This window comes from Crocuta crocuta, unplaced genomic scaffold, assembly GCF_008692635.1.
Source record: "Crocuta crocuta isolate KB4526 unplaced genomic scaffold, BGI_CrCroc_1.0 scaffold70, whole genome shotgun sequence".
NCBI lineage: Eukaryota > Metazoa > Chordata > Mammalia > Carnivora > Hyaenidae > Crocuta > Crocuta crocuta.
The window spans coordinates 893,071-906,994 of NW_027528417.1; the positions used below are offsets into that span (position 1 = coordinate 893,071).

Here is a 13,924-nt window from a genome sequence, read left to right on the forward strand (position 1 = left end):
GAACTTTTCACACATGTCTTTAATATCAAGCTTACCTCACCCCGGAAGCCGTAGGTAGAAATACTAGCTAAATCCTCAAAGGACTGCAGTTTGCTTGTGGTGAACCTCTCACACACAATATCCAGATCTTCTTTCTAGAGAAACCAAAAAATAAGTAAATAATTAGGTTACTCCTTTTTCCCCAATCTTGAATTTCCCTTTTCTTGATTGAATCCAAGAAGAACCCTCTTAGGAGAAGAGTTTCAAAATTAGCAGTCACTGTGTCACTTGGCATTCGGAGTGCGACACGGTCCCCGGGGTCCCTTCTAGCTCACTGGTTACATGTCTCATTTGCTGGTTCCTCCTCGTCTGACAGTGGAGTAAGCTGGCACTCCATCCTCGAACCTCTCTGCTGTCTACACCCACTCTCTGGATGAGTGCTCCCAGGCTCATGGATTTTAGAAAAATCATTTTTATGAGAAAACTTCTTTATTAAAAATCTACAGAGACATTTAATTACAGTAAAATACACATAACAGAAGTGACCATTTTAACAATTTGTTTCCTCTGACCCTCCCCTGCTCACGCTCTCTCAAAAATAAAATATTAAAAAAAAAAAAAGAAAAAAAAGAAAGAGGGAAACAGAATCCGAAGCAGGCTCCAGGCTCTGAGCTGTCAGCACAGAGCCCGACACGGGGCTTGAACCCACAAACCATGAGATCGTGACCTGAGCCGAAGTTGGACAACCGACGGGGCCACCCCGGCGCCCCGGCCGTTTTAACCATTGTGAAGTGTACAGTTCGGGGCCATAAGTACATTCGCACTGCTGTGGCACCACCCTCTGTCTCCAGAACCCTTTCAGCCTCCCAAACTGACACTCTATCCCCATTAAACAAGAACTCTCCACCCACCACTCCCCAGGCCCCTGGCCGCCACCATCCTACTCTCCAAGAATGGGCCTCCTCTAAGGACCTCCGACAGGAGGAATCTTACAAAACCTTTTGTGACTGGCTTATTTCACTTACCGCAATGTCTTCACGGTTCATGCACGTTGCGGCATGTGTCTGAATTTCAATCCTTTGTAAGGCTGAATGATATTCTATGACACGTCTATACCATGTTTTTAAATCTACTCACTTGGGGATACCTGGGTTGCTCCTACCTTTTGGCTACTGTGAATACACCCTGAACATGGGGGTACAAATCTCTTCAAGATCTTGCTTTCAATTCTTTGGAGTATATACTCACAAATTCTACTGAATCATATGGTAAGTCTGTTTAATTTTTTTCAGGGATCACCAAACTATCTCCCACAGAGGCTGCACTATTTTACATTCCCACCAGCAAGCACACAAGGCTTCCAATTTCCCTATAACCTTTATAATGCCTGCTATTTTATCTTAGTTTTATAACAGCCATCCTAATGGGTGTCAAATGGTATGTCATTTCTGCTTTTACTTGTATTTCTCTAATGGCTCGGGGTATTCTGCATCTTTCCCTGGGAGTCTCATAGTTTTTAATGCCATCAAAACACAATATGCTACATTTTTATCTCCACCCGCTAAACCTCTCCCCTACCCTGCAGACCCACACACTTAGTCCATTAACAGCCATCTTAAGTTTAACATGCTTCCAAATCAATTTCTGACCTGCCCCCAAATGCGTTTCTACCATAGGCTTCCCCATCAGTAAATGGCAACTCTTTTTTCCATTTGCACAGGCCAAAGCCTTGAAATCATTTTTTTAAAGTTTTTATTTATATTTATTTTGGGGGAGGGCAGAGAGAGAGAGAGCAAATCCCAAGCAGGCTCCAGGCTGTCAGACTCCAACCCACGAACCAAGAGATCATGACTTGAGCCAAAACCAAGAGTTGGATGCTTAACCAACCAGGCCACCCGGGCGCCCCAAACCTTGACCCTCGACTCCTCTTTCTCTCATACCATACACGAGCAAATTCTGAGAGCTCTGTCTTCATAATCAGTGCAGAATCTCACTACAACCAAGTAGGTCCAGGGCACGCTCACCGGTCTCCCGGACGGCTCCGAAAGCCCTCTCACTGCCTCTGTCCTGTCCTGCTACTGTCTAGCTTCCACAGTGTGGACAAATGGGTTCTTACAAAACTCACCAAACCATGTCACCTCTTCGCTCAAAGCCATTTAATAGTATCCCACCTTATTCCGAGTAAAAGCCAAAGATTTCACAACAGGCCACAAGGTCCTACATGATCAGCCTTCTTATCCTCCAGACCTCCTCTCCTGATGTTCCTCAGCTCCCTCACCGCGGCCGAGACACACTGGCCTCCTTGCTGGCGCTTACACGAGTCAGGCTTGCTTCCACTTTGGTGTTCTCTCTGCCCTTCATGTCTCCTCGACCATCTTCCTGAGTAAGTGTCCGGCTTGGAATAGGAACTCCACATCTATTTATCACTGGTACTGAAAATTTCAGTCACAAATTGAATCCACAAGCGCCCAGAGTTTCCGCAAAGAGGAAAGGCCCTGCCACTGCCTGCTGATGCACCCCTCAAAGCGCACAAACAGCCCGCTCCCGAGGGTTTACTTACCCGGATCCCCGTGCCGTTGTCTTGGATCTGAATCAACTTGAGGCCTCCCTCTTTAACAACCACTTGGATACTGGTGGATTTTGCATCTAAGCTGGCAAATCAAACAGAAAAAAATTATTGTTCTGTCCTATTCTGATGCACGTATTTTAATGAGACAAGGCGTAAGAACAAATTCCAGGTAAATACAAGGCTGTCTGATTAATGTGTTTCTCCTCTGTTTAACGGGCTCCGTGACTGCTGTGTGAGAGGGAGAAGAGAGAGGCGGGAGTGAGCAATCGTCGTTTCCATTAGGACATTTGGTACCCTTTCTGTTCCTCTGGGAAGGAAAGTGAAGTTAAAAGTCAGTTCTTTTACCACATGCCTGTTTCTTACCTTCTTCTCAACTGATTGCCATTTATGACTTCAATTTTATTCAGCTTTGGGTTCCCGCGGGACCCTAGTCAAATGTCACTAAAAATATGTGTGTATGTGTGTGTGTGTGTGTGTTTATACTAATACCCTTTCAAGAAAATACATTTTGTTGGGGGAAAGGAAAAAAATGGCAATACAGAAAATTCTTTGGGAAGCCAGTAAATCTTAGGTACTTTCAAAGAGTAGCCAACAATCACAAAAAGCACCAGCTACAGAAAACAAATTCAGTCTGTGGCCTGCATGAGGGAGAAAACTACTCTGCTCCTCGCGCAGAAAATTCTTTCTTCAAAAATAAGACAATGCGGTACTTAAATACCAAAGCCCTTTCTCAGGCGCGGCTGGAACACAGTGGNTTTCCACAATAAACCCGTGTGTGTGTGTGTGTGTGTGTGTGTGTGTCCGTCCCCTCTACACTGTTACGTTAGTTCCCCTGCACGGCCGTGTGTGTGTGTTTCCACAATAAACCCCCGTATGTGTGTGTGTGTGTCCGTCCCCTCTACACTGTTCCGTTAGTTCCCCTGCACGGCCGTGTGTGTGTGTTTCCACAATAAACCCCCGTGTGTGTGTGTGTGTGTGTGTATCCGTCCCCTCTACACTGTTCCGTTAGTTCCTCTGCACGGCCGTTTGTGTGTTTGTTTCCACAATAAACCCCCGTGTGTATGTGTGTGTTGTGTTTCCACAATAAACCCGTGTGTGTGTGTGTCCATCCCCTCCGCACTGTTCCGTTAGTTCCCCTGCACGGCCGTGTGTGCGTGTTTCCACAATAAACCCCCGTATGTGTGTGTGTGTGTGGTGTGTTTCCACAATAAACCCGTGTGTGTGTCCACAATAAACCCCCGGACACACCTACCATTCTTTGCGGTCCTTTTAGTGGATCGATTTTACGACCAACAGCTGCTGTCAACACGGAGGTAACGCGGAGGCACCCCACGAAGCTTCCAGGCCACCCCCACCTCTTTCAGGTCTCTAAGCTCTTCCTCCACAACGGGACACGCCTACGCTTCACAGTCCACGGGGCCCCCCACACGCTCTGGGGTCTTCGATGTGCTCCCCAAGGCAAGGTAAGGGGGAGGAAAACACGAAGTCGGGTCACTAACTCGGCAACCGGGGACATCACAAGTTAAACCCTGACAAAGCCCACCCGCCGGTCCGAAAATCTCGACAATTTTTTGGAATAAAACTCAAAATGAACTACACCCTTGGCTGAATGATTATTTTCGGAACAAACATAATACGCAAAAGACGGTATCTCTGAAGTATGAAGTGAGCTTCCCCTTCCGAAAATTTGTATGCATTTAAAACTTTTCACCTTCCACATATATAAACAAAAATCATCCCCCTTAACTAACGGCGCCATTAACCCAACGCTACGCGACGGCCGCTCGCGCCCCCCGCAACTCTACAAAAGTCTCGCGAGAGCGCTCAAGACTCGCGGTACCCGGGCAGAGAGAAGGCAGGACAGCGAGAGCTCCGGCGCTGTGGGCATGCGCCGTACACGCCTCCGCCGGGGGGCAGGGAGGCGTGTCCGCAACATGCCGAATAACGGCCGGTGAAGCCCTAGCCTCTAAGGAAGCCCGGCTCCACTCCCTCCCTACCAGTTCTCAATCATCTCCTTGATGGCATTAGCCGGCCGCTGGATAACTTCCCCTGCCGCGATGCGGTTCACCACGGTTTCGTCCAGCCGCCGAATAACCCCCGCTACGAGCGACATTTTGGCGCCACGGGAGCCCGAGACGCGTCGAGACGCTCACCGGAAGTGCCTTCAGCCAATCACCTCAGGGCTTCGTGCTCACATCTTTCCACCGACTCTGTTTACGCTGCCCTGTCGGACCTGCCCGCGGCAGCCGCCTCGGAGCGAGGGAGCTATTGATTGGGCAGCCGGCATGCCAGTCAAGTGTCCTAAGTCCGCGGGTCCCCGGCTCTCTCGGTCCCTCCCTAGCGCCCAGCTTCAGGCCGCCGGCTAGAAGGCAATGCGCCTGCGCGCTGCCCACTCTCCCATTGGCTCGTTCCCGGGCTAGGGACTACGAAATCGCCAGCCAATAGGAACGCGGGTGCCGTAGGCGGCGGTGGGTGTCCCCCCGCTGGGGTGATCTGGCGCAGAGCGGAGGAGGCGCCTGCCCCTGCTGCCGCCCGCGCTCCCCCTCTGCTTGCGGCCTCGCGGAGGTCGGCCCCATTCTCGCGGCCTGCAGTACGATGTGGATGACCCCCAAGAGGAGCAAGATGGAAGTCGACGAGTCTCGGATTTTCCGGCCCGAGTGGACCCAGCGTTACCTGGTGGTGGAGCCTCCGGAGGGCGAAGGGGCCCTGTGCCTGGTGTGCCGCCACCTCGTCGTGGCCACCCGCGAACGCGACGTGAGGCGCCACTACGAGGCCGAGCACGACTACTACGAGCGGTACGTGGCGGAGGGCGAGCGCGCGGCCCTGGTGGAGCGCCTGCAGCAGGGCGACGTGCCGGTGATCGCCCCGCTCACCCCCGAGGAGAGAGCCGCGCGCGCGGGCCTGGGGCTCGCCCGCCTCTTGGCCTTGAAGGGTCGCGGCTGGGGGGAGGGGGACTTCGTGTTCCAGTGCATGGAGGTGATGCTCAGGGACGTGCTGCCCGAGCACGCGAGCGTTCTGGACGGCGTGGATTTGTCTCCAGAGGTCACGCGGCAGAGGGTCCTCAACCTGAGCAAGAATCTACGCAGCCAGCTGTTTAACCGAGCCAAGGACTTTAAAGCCTATTCGCTTGCCTTGGACGACCAGGCCTTCGTGGCCTATGAGAACTACCTCCTGGTCTTTGTCCGCGGCGTGGGCCACGACCTGGAGGTGCAGGAAGAGCTTCTGACCATCATCAACCTGACTCGTCACTTCAGCGTCGGGGCCCTGATGGCGGCGATCCTCGAGGCCCTGCAGACGGCGGGGCTCAGCTTGCAGCGAATGGTCGGCCTGAGCACGACCCACACTCTGAGGATGATTGGTGAGAACTCGGGACTAGTGTCCTACATGAGAGAGAAGGCTGTAAGCCCCAACTGTTGGAATGTTATCCATTACTCGGGATTTCTGCACTTGGAACTGTTGAGCTCGTACGATGTAGACGTTAATCAGATCATAAACACTATATCGGAATGGATCGTTTTGATTAAGACCAGAGGCGTTAGGCGCCCCGAATTTCAGGCCCTACTCACCGAATCGGAATCGGAGCATGGCGAGAGGGTTAACGGACGATGCCTGAACAATTGGCTTCGAAGAGGGAAAACCTTAAAGCTAATATTTTCCCTGAGAAAAGAGATAGAAGCCTTCTTGGTTTCGATAGGGGCAACAACCGTCCATTTCACAGACAAGCAGTGGCTTTGTGACTTTGGCTTCTTGGTGGACATTATGGACCATCTTCGAGAACTCAGTGAACTCCTGAGAGTTAGTAGAGTCTTCGCTGCGGCTGCCTTTGACCATATCTGTACCTTTGAGGTCAAGCTGAGTTTACTGCAGAGACACATGGAAGAGAAAAACCTAACACACTTTGCTGCCTTCAGAGAAGTGGTCGATGAGCTTAAACAGCATCTTAAAGACGATCAAAAGATATTTGATCCTGATAGGTATCAAGTGGTGATCTGCCGCCTACAAAAAGAATTCGAGAGACACTTCAAGGACCTCAGGTTCATTAAAAAGGACTTAGAGCTTTTTGCAAATCCTTTTAATTTTAAGCCTGAATATGCACCCATTTCAGTAAGAGTGGAGCTAACCAAACTTCAGGCAAATACTAACCTCTGGAATGAATACAGAGTCAAAGACTTGGGGCAGTTCTATGCCGGCTTGTCTGCCGAGTCTTACCCAATCATCAAAGGGGTCGCCTGTAAGGTGGCATCCTTGTTTGATAGCAATGAAATCTGCGAAAAGGCGTTTTCGTATTTGACTCGAAATCAACACACTTTGAGCCAGCCGCTGACAGACGAGCATCTCCACGCCCTGTTTAGGATCGCCACAACCGACCTAGAACCGCATTGGGACCACCTTGTGAGAGGAAGAAATGAGCCCAACCCATAGGCCTTGGTAGTACAACATTGAGACCCTCAGAGAGAATCTAACTCTGAAAGCAAACAGTTGTCCGATTTTTCAAGTTAACTAATTTGGCTTGTGGCAAAGCACCAGGTTTATTCATCCAAATCGACCACGATTCAGATTCTTCTGACAGATGTTTTTTGTGTTTTGTTTTTTTTGTTTTTTCATCTCAAGAGGCAGCATGGGACTGAGACATGCAGACACCTTTTTTTAAAATTTAATTGAATGACAACGTCATGGTCTTTTGCTTTTATGACATAATTGTTTTTTAAAGAAATTCAGTACTGATAATGTGAGTTGAATTAGAAGTCTGTTTTTCTGGTGTTTTGAAGACATTTTAGCTCTTGTTTTTAACAAAGTGTTAAAATTTCGATGCATATGGTCTGAAGTTATCAACTCCATAAGTGTACGTTTGAGCCAGTTTGCAGAAACTCATAGCAGGTTCAGAAGTTTCTGTAAAGGAAGGACGTACGTACAGTGGAGGTATTTTGTCTAACTATCAAAATGTTTGAGACTATTTTTTTTAAACATTTTTCTGAGTCTGAAGTAAATATTGACAGATTTCCTCCTCAACTCCCCCCGCCCCCACCAGCCCTAGCAATGATATTACTAATAGAGGGAAATAATCAAATAAAATTTTAGGCAGAGGAGTAAGAATTATTTTTAAATTGCTGGTTTAGGAGGCTTCCTGCATTTTGGAGATCAGACTAACCAGTTATTGGGGATTTCCCCCGAAATTTTCACACTTGGGTGCTGTTTTATCAGCTTGCCTATTCCAGGACTACGGTAAGTATAGAATCTTAATGGTTGCCCGTTAGTAATTCTTTATTCTACTCCAGATAGAAGTTCGGCCCTGTCAATAAAAAAAAAAAAAAAGGATGAGAGAATAAGATTTTTGCCCTCCAGCCTCAGGAGGTGCGAGATATTTTAGCTTATTATGCATGGGTGTCGCTTTATAAAGAAACCCTGTTACAAGGAAACCCTTTATTTTCAAGTGATACGACCTCAGATTGCGTTAGATGCTGGAAGTGGATTTATTATTATTATTATAGAGTTTAAAACTGTCCCACACATTCTGTATTTAAGATAGTGCACAAGTAGAAATATTTAACTTTCATGAAGCAGCTTTATTAACAGATTGTGGCAATTCCATATTTCTAGTAAGACATCTGCTTTGTGCTAAAACAGTTATTTTCAAACTTATGTTAACCGTGGAAAGGAAATCTTAACAGTAACGCCAAATGTATAAAACGATGTAAAGGCGGGACTCAACTTAGAGGTCCTCTCAAGTACAGTCTGCAGACTTCTGCTCAAGTCCTGTCCTAACCTTTGTAACACATTCTAGGGTCACTAACCCAGCAAATTCATCAAACCAGGTTACAGCCAAGAATTTAGAAGGAATTGATGCCTGAGCATTGAAAATCGATGCCGTAAGAGCCCAGGAACCAAAATTGCATCACTGGTTCTCATCCAGAAGCAGTGACCCTTCTTTCCAGAGGTTGTTGGAAAGCATAGGGGGCTTTTTTCGTTCTGACTCACTGGGAGGATTCTGCTGGCCTTCCCCCCGCCCCCACAGTGCATGGGACCGCCAGGCACAGTGGAGAACAATCCTTTGCAAAGTGCCGGCAGATGGCCTCCCCTGCCTTGTAGATTACTTTATTTTGAGGGCCAGGGCAAATTACCGGTAGAAGCAGAATGAGAGGGGCAAGCGTGGCAAACGGACAATATTTGAGAGGGGAGACCAATGCCAACATTCCAGGTTTGGCTGGTAAAGTGCAGTAAAGGCCTTGATGGGTTCTGGTAGCGCACAATGGCATTCGCAAGTCTGTAATTTATAACGAACCAGATAAAGGGCTCTGTTCCGTTAAATGTAATTAGAGCAGAAAAGCAAGTATTCACAAGCTAGTAACCAAGAATGGTCAAGTCGAGATTTTAGTTAACAGGGAATAAGCTTAAATATCTGGAAGAACAGCAGTAAAAAAAAAACAAAACAAAAAAACAACCAGCCCAAAAAAAAAAAATCTACCGGTAATTTCCCAGTAGTTTGGAGTATTCTTTTTCATGGCAGGTGCTTCATTGAAAGAATATTTGGAGGACCTGCTTCTGCTTCCCTACCCTGGTTCCTCCAATATTGAAGTCTTGTACATTTTGTGAAGTTCCACTATATATTTTTGCTTCAGGTAATAAAACTAGTTTGCATCATGTAGTTACTGAGTTGGGGGGGGGGAGATCTAAGAATTTAAAATTGACCCTAAATAGTAGAGCATTTGCTATAAATTAGTCTTGTTTGTACAAAGAAAAAAGTGTGTATATTACTGTCTTCTGTATTAAGTAATTCTGTAACTGCATGGCAGTCTTAAATTTTTCTTTTCTTTCATTTTTTTTTGTTTTTTTGTTTTTTTTTTACAATAGTTGTTACTGGTCCTGTTGTATCAGTGAATATAGTTGAAATAAGTACTATTTTTTAAAAGCCCTGTGTCCCTTTATATCTCCCATTCCTACTAGTTTCCTTAAAAGACGTGTGTGTATCCCCAGTCTCCGTAGTAGCACTCGCTGCTCTACCCAGCTAGGTCCTCGTCTTCCACGTTCCTCCTCTCTGCCACCGCTGACCACTTTCCCTTCAAGTCCAGGTTTACTTCTGCGTCAGGGGGTAGAGACCGCCCGCGGGTATGCTTTCTCAGTCTCCTTCCTGGGTGCTCTTTCCCTTCCATGTTGGTGTTCTTGTCATTTTATAAGTTTGTTTCAGAGCTGCCTTTTTCTACATCAGCCTTAGCCGCTGTCGTCTCTGTCCACGGCTTCAGTTCCTGTTTATATGCAAATGGCCCCCCGAATTCGTGTCTCCTTTCTAGGTCTTTCCCAATTCATATATCTAATTGCTAACTTCCATCTACTCTGCTGTCTCATGGACACCGCAGCATGTCCTTGATCTTGACCCCAAACCCGCTCCTTTTATGCTCCCTCTTCCAGTAGATGGCATGACCGCCATCAGTTGTCCCGGCCCAAGCCAAAACCTGCCCTGCCCATGACCCTGCTCCCATCGCCTCCACTCACGGACATGTCTGTGCCCAGTCTCCCGTCTGTAAAGCTGTTCTCGCTTCTCCAGTTCAGGCCGTCAGCCTACCTTAGTTACAGCAGCAGCATCCTCGGTCGCTTTCGCTCTGGCTTTGATCCGTTTTTACGTGGCAGCCAGAGCGTCCCAGAAGACATACCCGGTCGTATCTCTCTCTACTGCTTTTCCCGCCATGTAGGATACAGTTGTCATCTTTGAGGTCTCAGTTTACATACCACGTGCTCTAGGAAGCCTTCCCTGATGCCCTCTAGACTAAGTGCCCCCACTGGACCCTCTCAAAATACCCTCTTCTTTTCCCAGCTGTACGCTTTGTACACTTGGTTGCTACTTACTGATCACTGCTGGACTGTGAGCTTTACCAGGGCAGGGACTGTGCCTTGTTAGCTGTTCTGTCTGTAGCGCTTCGCACTGTGCCTGGCATTCCAATAAATGTTTGGATGAATAAATACGTGTGTAGTGTTTTATGATCTCGAAGCCCTTTTGTAGTCTCCTTTGACCTTCACCGAGGTCCTCCTGCCTTAGCCTGCTTCTTGGGTGTTTGTTACTCACGTATCACAAATTAAGAAACAAAACGAACTTCTTTGTGACTACAGAGTTGTATTCCTGGAATTCAGTTCAGTGATTGGCATGTGGCTCAAATATTTACTGTGTGTGAGTGCTGTTGAGGGAACAAATTGCACTTTGCCCTGGGAAACAAGAAGTGAGGCCAGGATTCAAACCCAGGTGTGCTCACATAAATCTATGGAGTATTAAGTCTTTACCTTCTTTATTTAGAAGTCTTATTTTTTTTTTTTTTAATTTTCAAAGGTAGACTTCCAAAGGAGCCTAGATGAAAAAGATTGGGCAGCTGTTTAGCAGGCTAAGACAACACTTGGGTAATTAAAAAGTTAACACTCGGTATCAGAGAAAGATCGTGCTGTTTAAAATCTCCTTTTTCCTTTTATAAAGTGTCAATCCTAGAAGAAAATGACATACTATTTACCTGCTACTTTCCTTTACAGATGATTTCTGGCTCCTCTGGGATTTAAAAGTAAGTAAATTTAATCAAATTTTACAGGGATGCCTCGGTCTTTCTGGACACTAGAAACTCAGTTCTCTTGCTTTCTTGCCTGCACAGCATCACCCCTTCTCGAAGGGAGGTGCCCCACAAGGGGCTTCTAGTCATGGTGTACTTAGGTTTGCTCTTTTTCTTTGCTTTCTTGCTCATGTGCCTCTGAACTTAATTTCCAGGTAACGGGGGCTTTGGGGATTCGTGGAAGAACTCTAACCACAGCCTGTTTCCTTGAGCCCTTGTGACGTAAGGGATTAACCACTGCCCCACTTAGTTGGACTTGTAGTCTGTGGCACATTAACTCATCCAGAGATCTTAACAGTAGGTGTGACAGTCAGCCCGTGATCCTTGCTGCCACGGTGGGTTTTAATGGGTTTCTTTAATCTTCTGGACTAAAGAATTCCTCATTTTTATCTTTTTGTAAATTGAGAAGTACTTGAATCTGTGAACTCTACCCCTTGCATTTCTGCTTGCAACTTGATGGATTCTGAGTTCATCTCTTTCTTGTACATGTTGTCAGATGTGGCCAACAGCAAACCATAAAGCTTCCTTCCTTCCTTCCTTCCTTTCTCTCTTTCTCTTCTCTCTTTTCTCTCTTTCCTTCTGCCCCCTTTCAGTAAAAGATAGGTTCTGTACCTCCCAGGCTTTCCCAAGAGACAGTTTTACCACTCCATAACAGGAATTGCCCCTACATAAGTTATTTCTTCCCCCCTCCAGTAGCAATTTCCTGAATGCCTCCCGGCAAAGCCAGTGTGTGGTACGCTAAGGTCTTTAAAAACTGGAGCCACTTTCTGTGTCAGGACGGGCAGCACTGTCCTACAGTCACAACCACAAAATGTCAGTGCCTCACGTAATGTCTTCTTGCAACTTGACTCGGGACTTTGCTCTAGGTCAGGGGTCCACAGCCTACGGTCCACAGGCAAAATCCATCCTGTTGCCCGTCGCTGTAAATAAAGTTTCATTGGAAGACAGCCTTGCCCATGTATTATTGTCTGTGGCTGCTTTTGCTCAACCGTGGCAGAATTGAATAGCCGTGACCAAGAATGTGTAGCCCACTGAGTCTAAAATCCTGTGTGACCCGCATGGAGAATGCTCACTGGACCCTGCTTGAGTCTCACTCTGGGATGCAGGTTGACCAGGCAGATAGCATCTAGGGCGTGGCTGCTCATTTTGGGAAAAGAGAAAAATACAGCAAATCACTTACAGGCCCTTAAAGCGCTTTCACTGACCAACACCAATCCCATGGCCACAGCCAGGTTCAAGGAATAGTGTAATTCTTCCATGTGCCTCGGAGGAAAACCGAAAATATTTGGAAGACAACACTAGATTAACACATGGTTGTGTCTCTCCATTGCTATAATTTCCTTAGAAATATTTTTTAGTGAGGCAAAACAGTAAAGGGTGGAAATATTAAGTGTATGCCTCAGTGGATTTTTATACATGCCCTTGAGCCCATCGCCCAGATCAAGATACTGAACATTTCTAGCAACCCCCGCAGATGCCCTTATGTCCCTCCCGCACACAGATAAACACGATCCTGACCTTGGTCACCATACGTTACCTTTGTCTTTTTAAAGCTTCATGTAAATGTAACAATTATATGTACTCTTGTGTCTTGTTCAGTACTATGTGACTCATCCATGTTGCATGTGCAGTATTCCATTGTACGCCTGTACCACGATTTATAAATCCATTCTACTGTTGATGGAAATTTTGGTTGTTTCCAGTTTGTGGTTACTATGAATAAAGTCGCTATAAACATTATCGTATCTGTCTTTCAGTGATCGTGTGCACCCATTTCTCTTGGCATAGTCTTTGGTATATTCCCCACTTCCGTACTTTCCTGTAATTATTCATACAGCAACCAGAGTGATCCCTGCTGTAAAATCTAAATCAGACCATGCCGTTCCTCTGCTCAAAAAACCCGCTAATGACTCAGTATTATGATTAGAACAAACTCCAAGGTCTTTATCATCGTCTGCAAAGCTCTGTATGATCCACCCCCCGCCACATAGCCTTTTTCTTCCTACCCCGTTTTCCATTGTATCCTTCAGTCCCTTTCCCTTTCCCCAGGCGCTCTGCTCTGTACTGGACGCTGCCTTTTGAGTTGGGGAATCAAGATACATGATTCGACTCTGTCCTTAAAGTGGCTGTGATCTACAGATAATTTTAACAAGCCGTAACTCTGGTTTGTGTCAGATCAGTTACTACTTCTGTAGGGAGTAAGAGGCGAATTTACCCTGATTAAACTAATTAGCGTAAAATAATTCACAATTTTACAAGTGTAAAATAAATTACAATCCCTGCAAGGGATTTAGAGAGGAAGATTAAAACGGAAAAATTCCTTGATAAATTTGAGAGACGTTTACTTGCATTTTACTTCTACTGATTATGAATTAGAGTTCACCAACTTGACTACTCTTACATTTTACTATTTCCTATTACATGTTCGCTTCTATGAGGGATAGGAGGGAGCTGGGGGTGGCGGGGGTGAGAAGACCGTGGAATAAAGAAGTGCTGTTAATAAGCATAGTCCAAAATAGCACAGTCGTGACCAAGGGCCTCAAACCTTGTACCTTTATTGGTCCGTTATGGATTATTATAAATATAGCAAAAAGTTTGACTTAAGCTCTTTCCACATTTGTTTTTACCTTATTGATACATAGTTGAAGTACAATAAACTGCAGTTTAAAGTATAAAACGTAATTGGTTTTGACATAAATGCATGAAACTCCCCACAATCAAGGTAATGAACGCTTCATCGCCCCACAAAGTTTGCCACTTGGTTTTGACTACTGGGAAGGGAAGTTGACTAAGT

The 13,924-nt window shown here is 46.4% G+C and overlaps 2 protein-coding genes across 4 annotated transcripts in view; one reads left to right on the forward strand and one right to left on the reverse strand.

Annotated features, from left to right (window-relative positions):
• Positions 1-5,238, reverse strand: part of MLH1 (mutL homolog 1) — a 39,918-nt gene extending 34,680 nt beyond the window's left edge. The window contains exons 1-3 of one of the 2 annotated variants that reach the window (XM_077754253.1): positions 5,222-5,238; positions 2,540-2,630; positions 36-134 (exon numbers count right to left, since the gene is read on the reverse strand). Coding sequence is in view for 1 of the 2 variants with exons in the window: in XM_077754251.1 (XP_077610377.1) it covers positions 36-134; positions 2,540-2,630; positions 4,546-4,661 (306 nt within the window). In the remaining variant the exon portion in view is untranslated. Of the gene's footprint in view, positions 1-35; positions 135-2,539; positions 2,631-4,545; positions 4,672-5,221 lie in introns of those variants that run through there. The other variant, XM_077754251.1, reaches the window with a different exon arrangement.
• Positions 5,021-12,870, forward strand: EPM2AIP1 (EPM2A interacting protein 1). Of its 2 annotated transcripts, XM_077754257.1 has the most exons (3): positions 5,021-7,771; positions 11,057-11,085; positions 11,286-12,870. In XM_077754257.1, the coding sequence occupies exon 1, from the start codon at positions 5,144-5,146 to the stop codon at positions 6,968-6,970; it is 1,827 nt and encodes a 608-aa protein (XP_077610383.1). In that variant the 5' UTR covers positions 5,021-5,143; the 3' UTR covers positions 6,971-7,771; positions 11,057-11,085; positions 11,286-12,870. The 2 variants fall into 2 exon arrangements, with proteins under 2 accessions (XP_077610383.1, XP_077610382.1); XM_077754256.1 differs by having other exon boundaries at positions 5,021-11,085.
• The last annotated feature ends 1,054 nt before the right edge of the window (positions 12,871-13,924 follow it).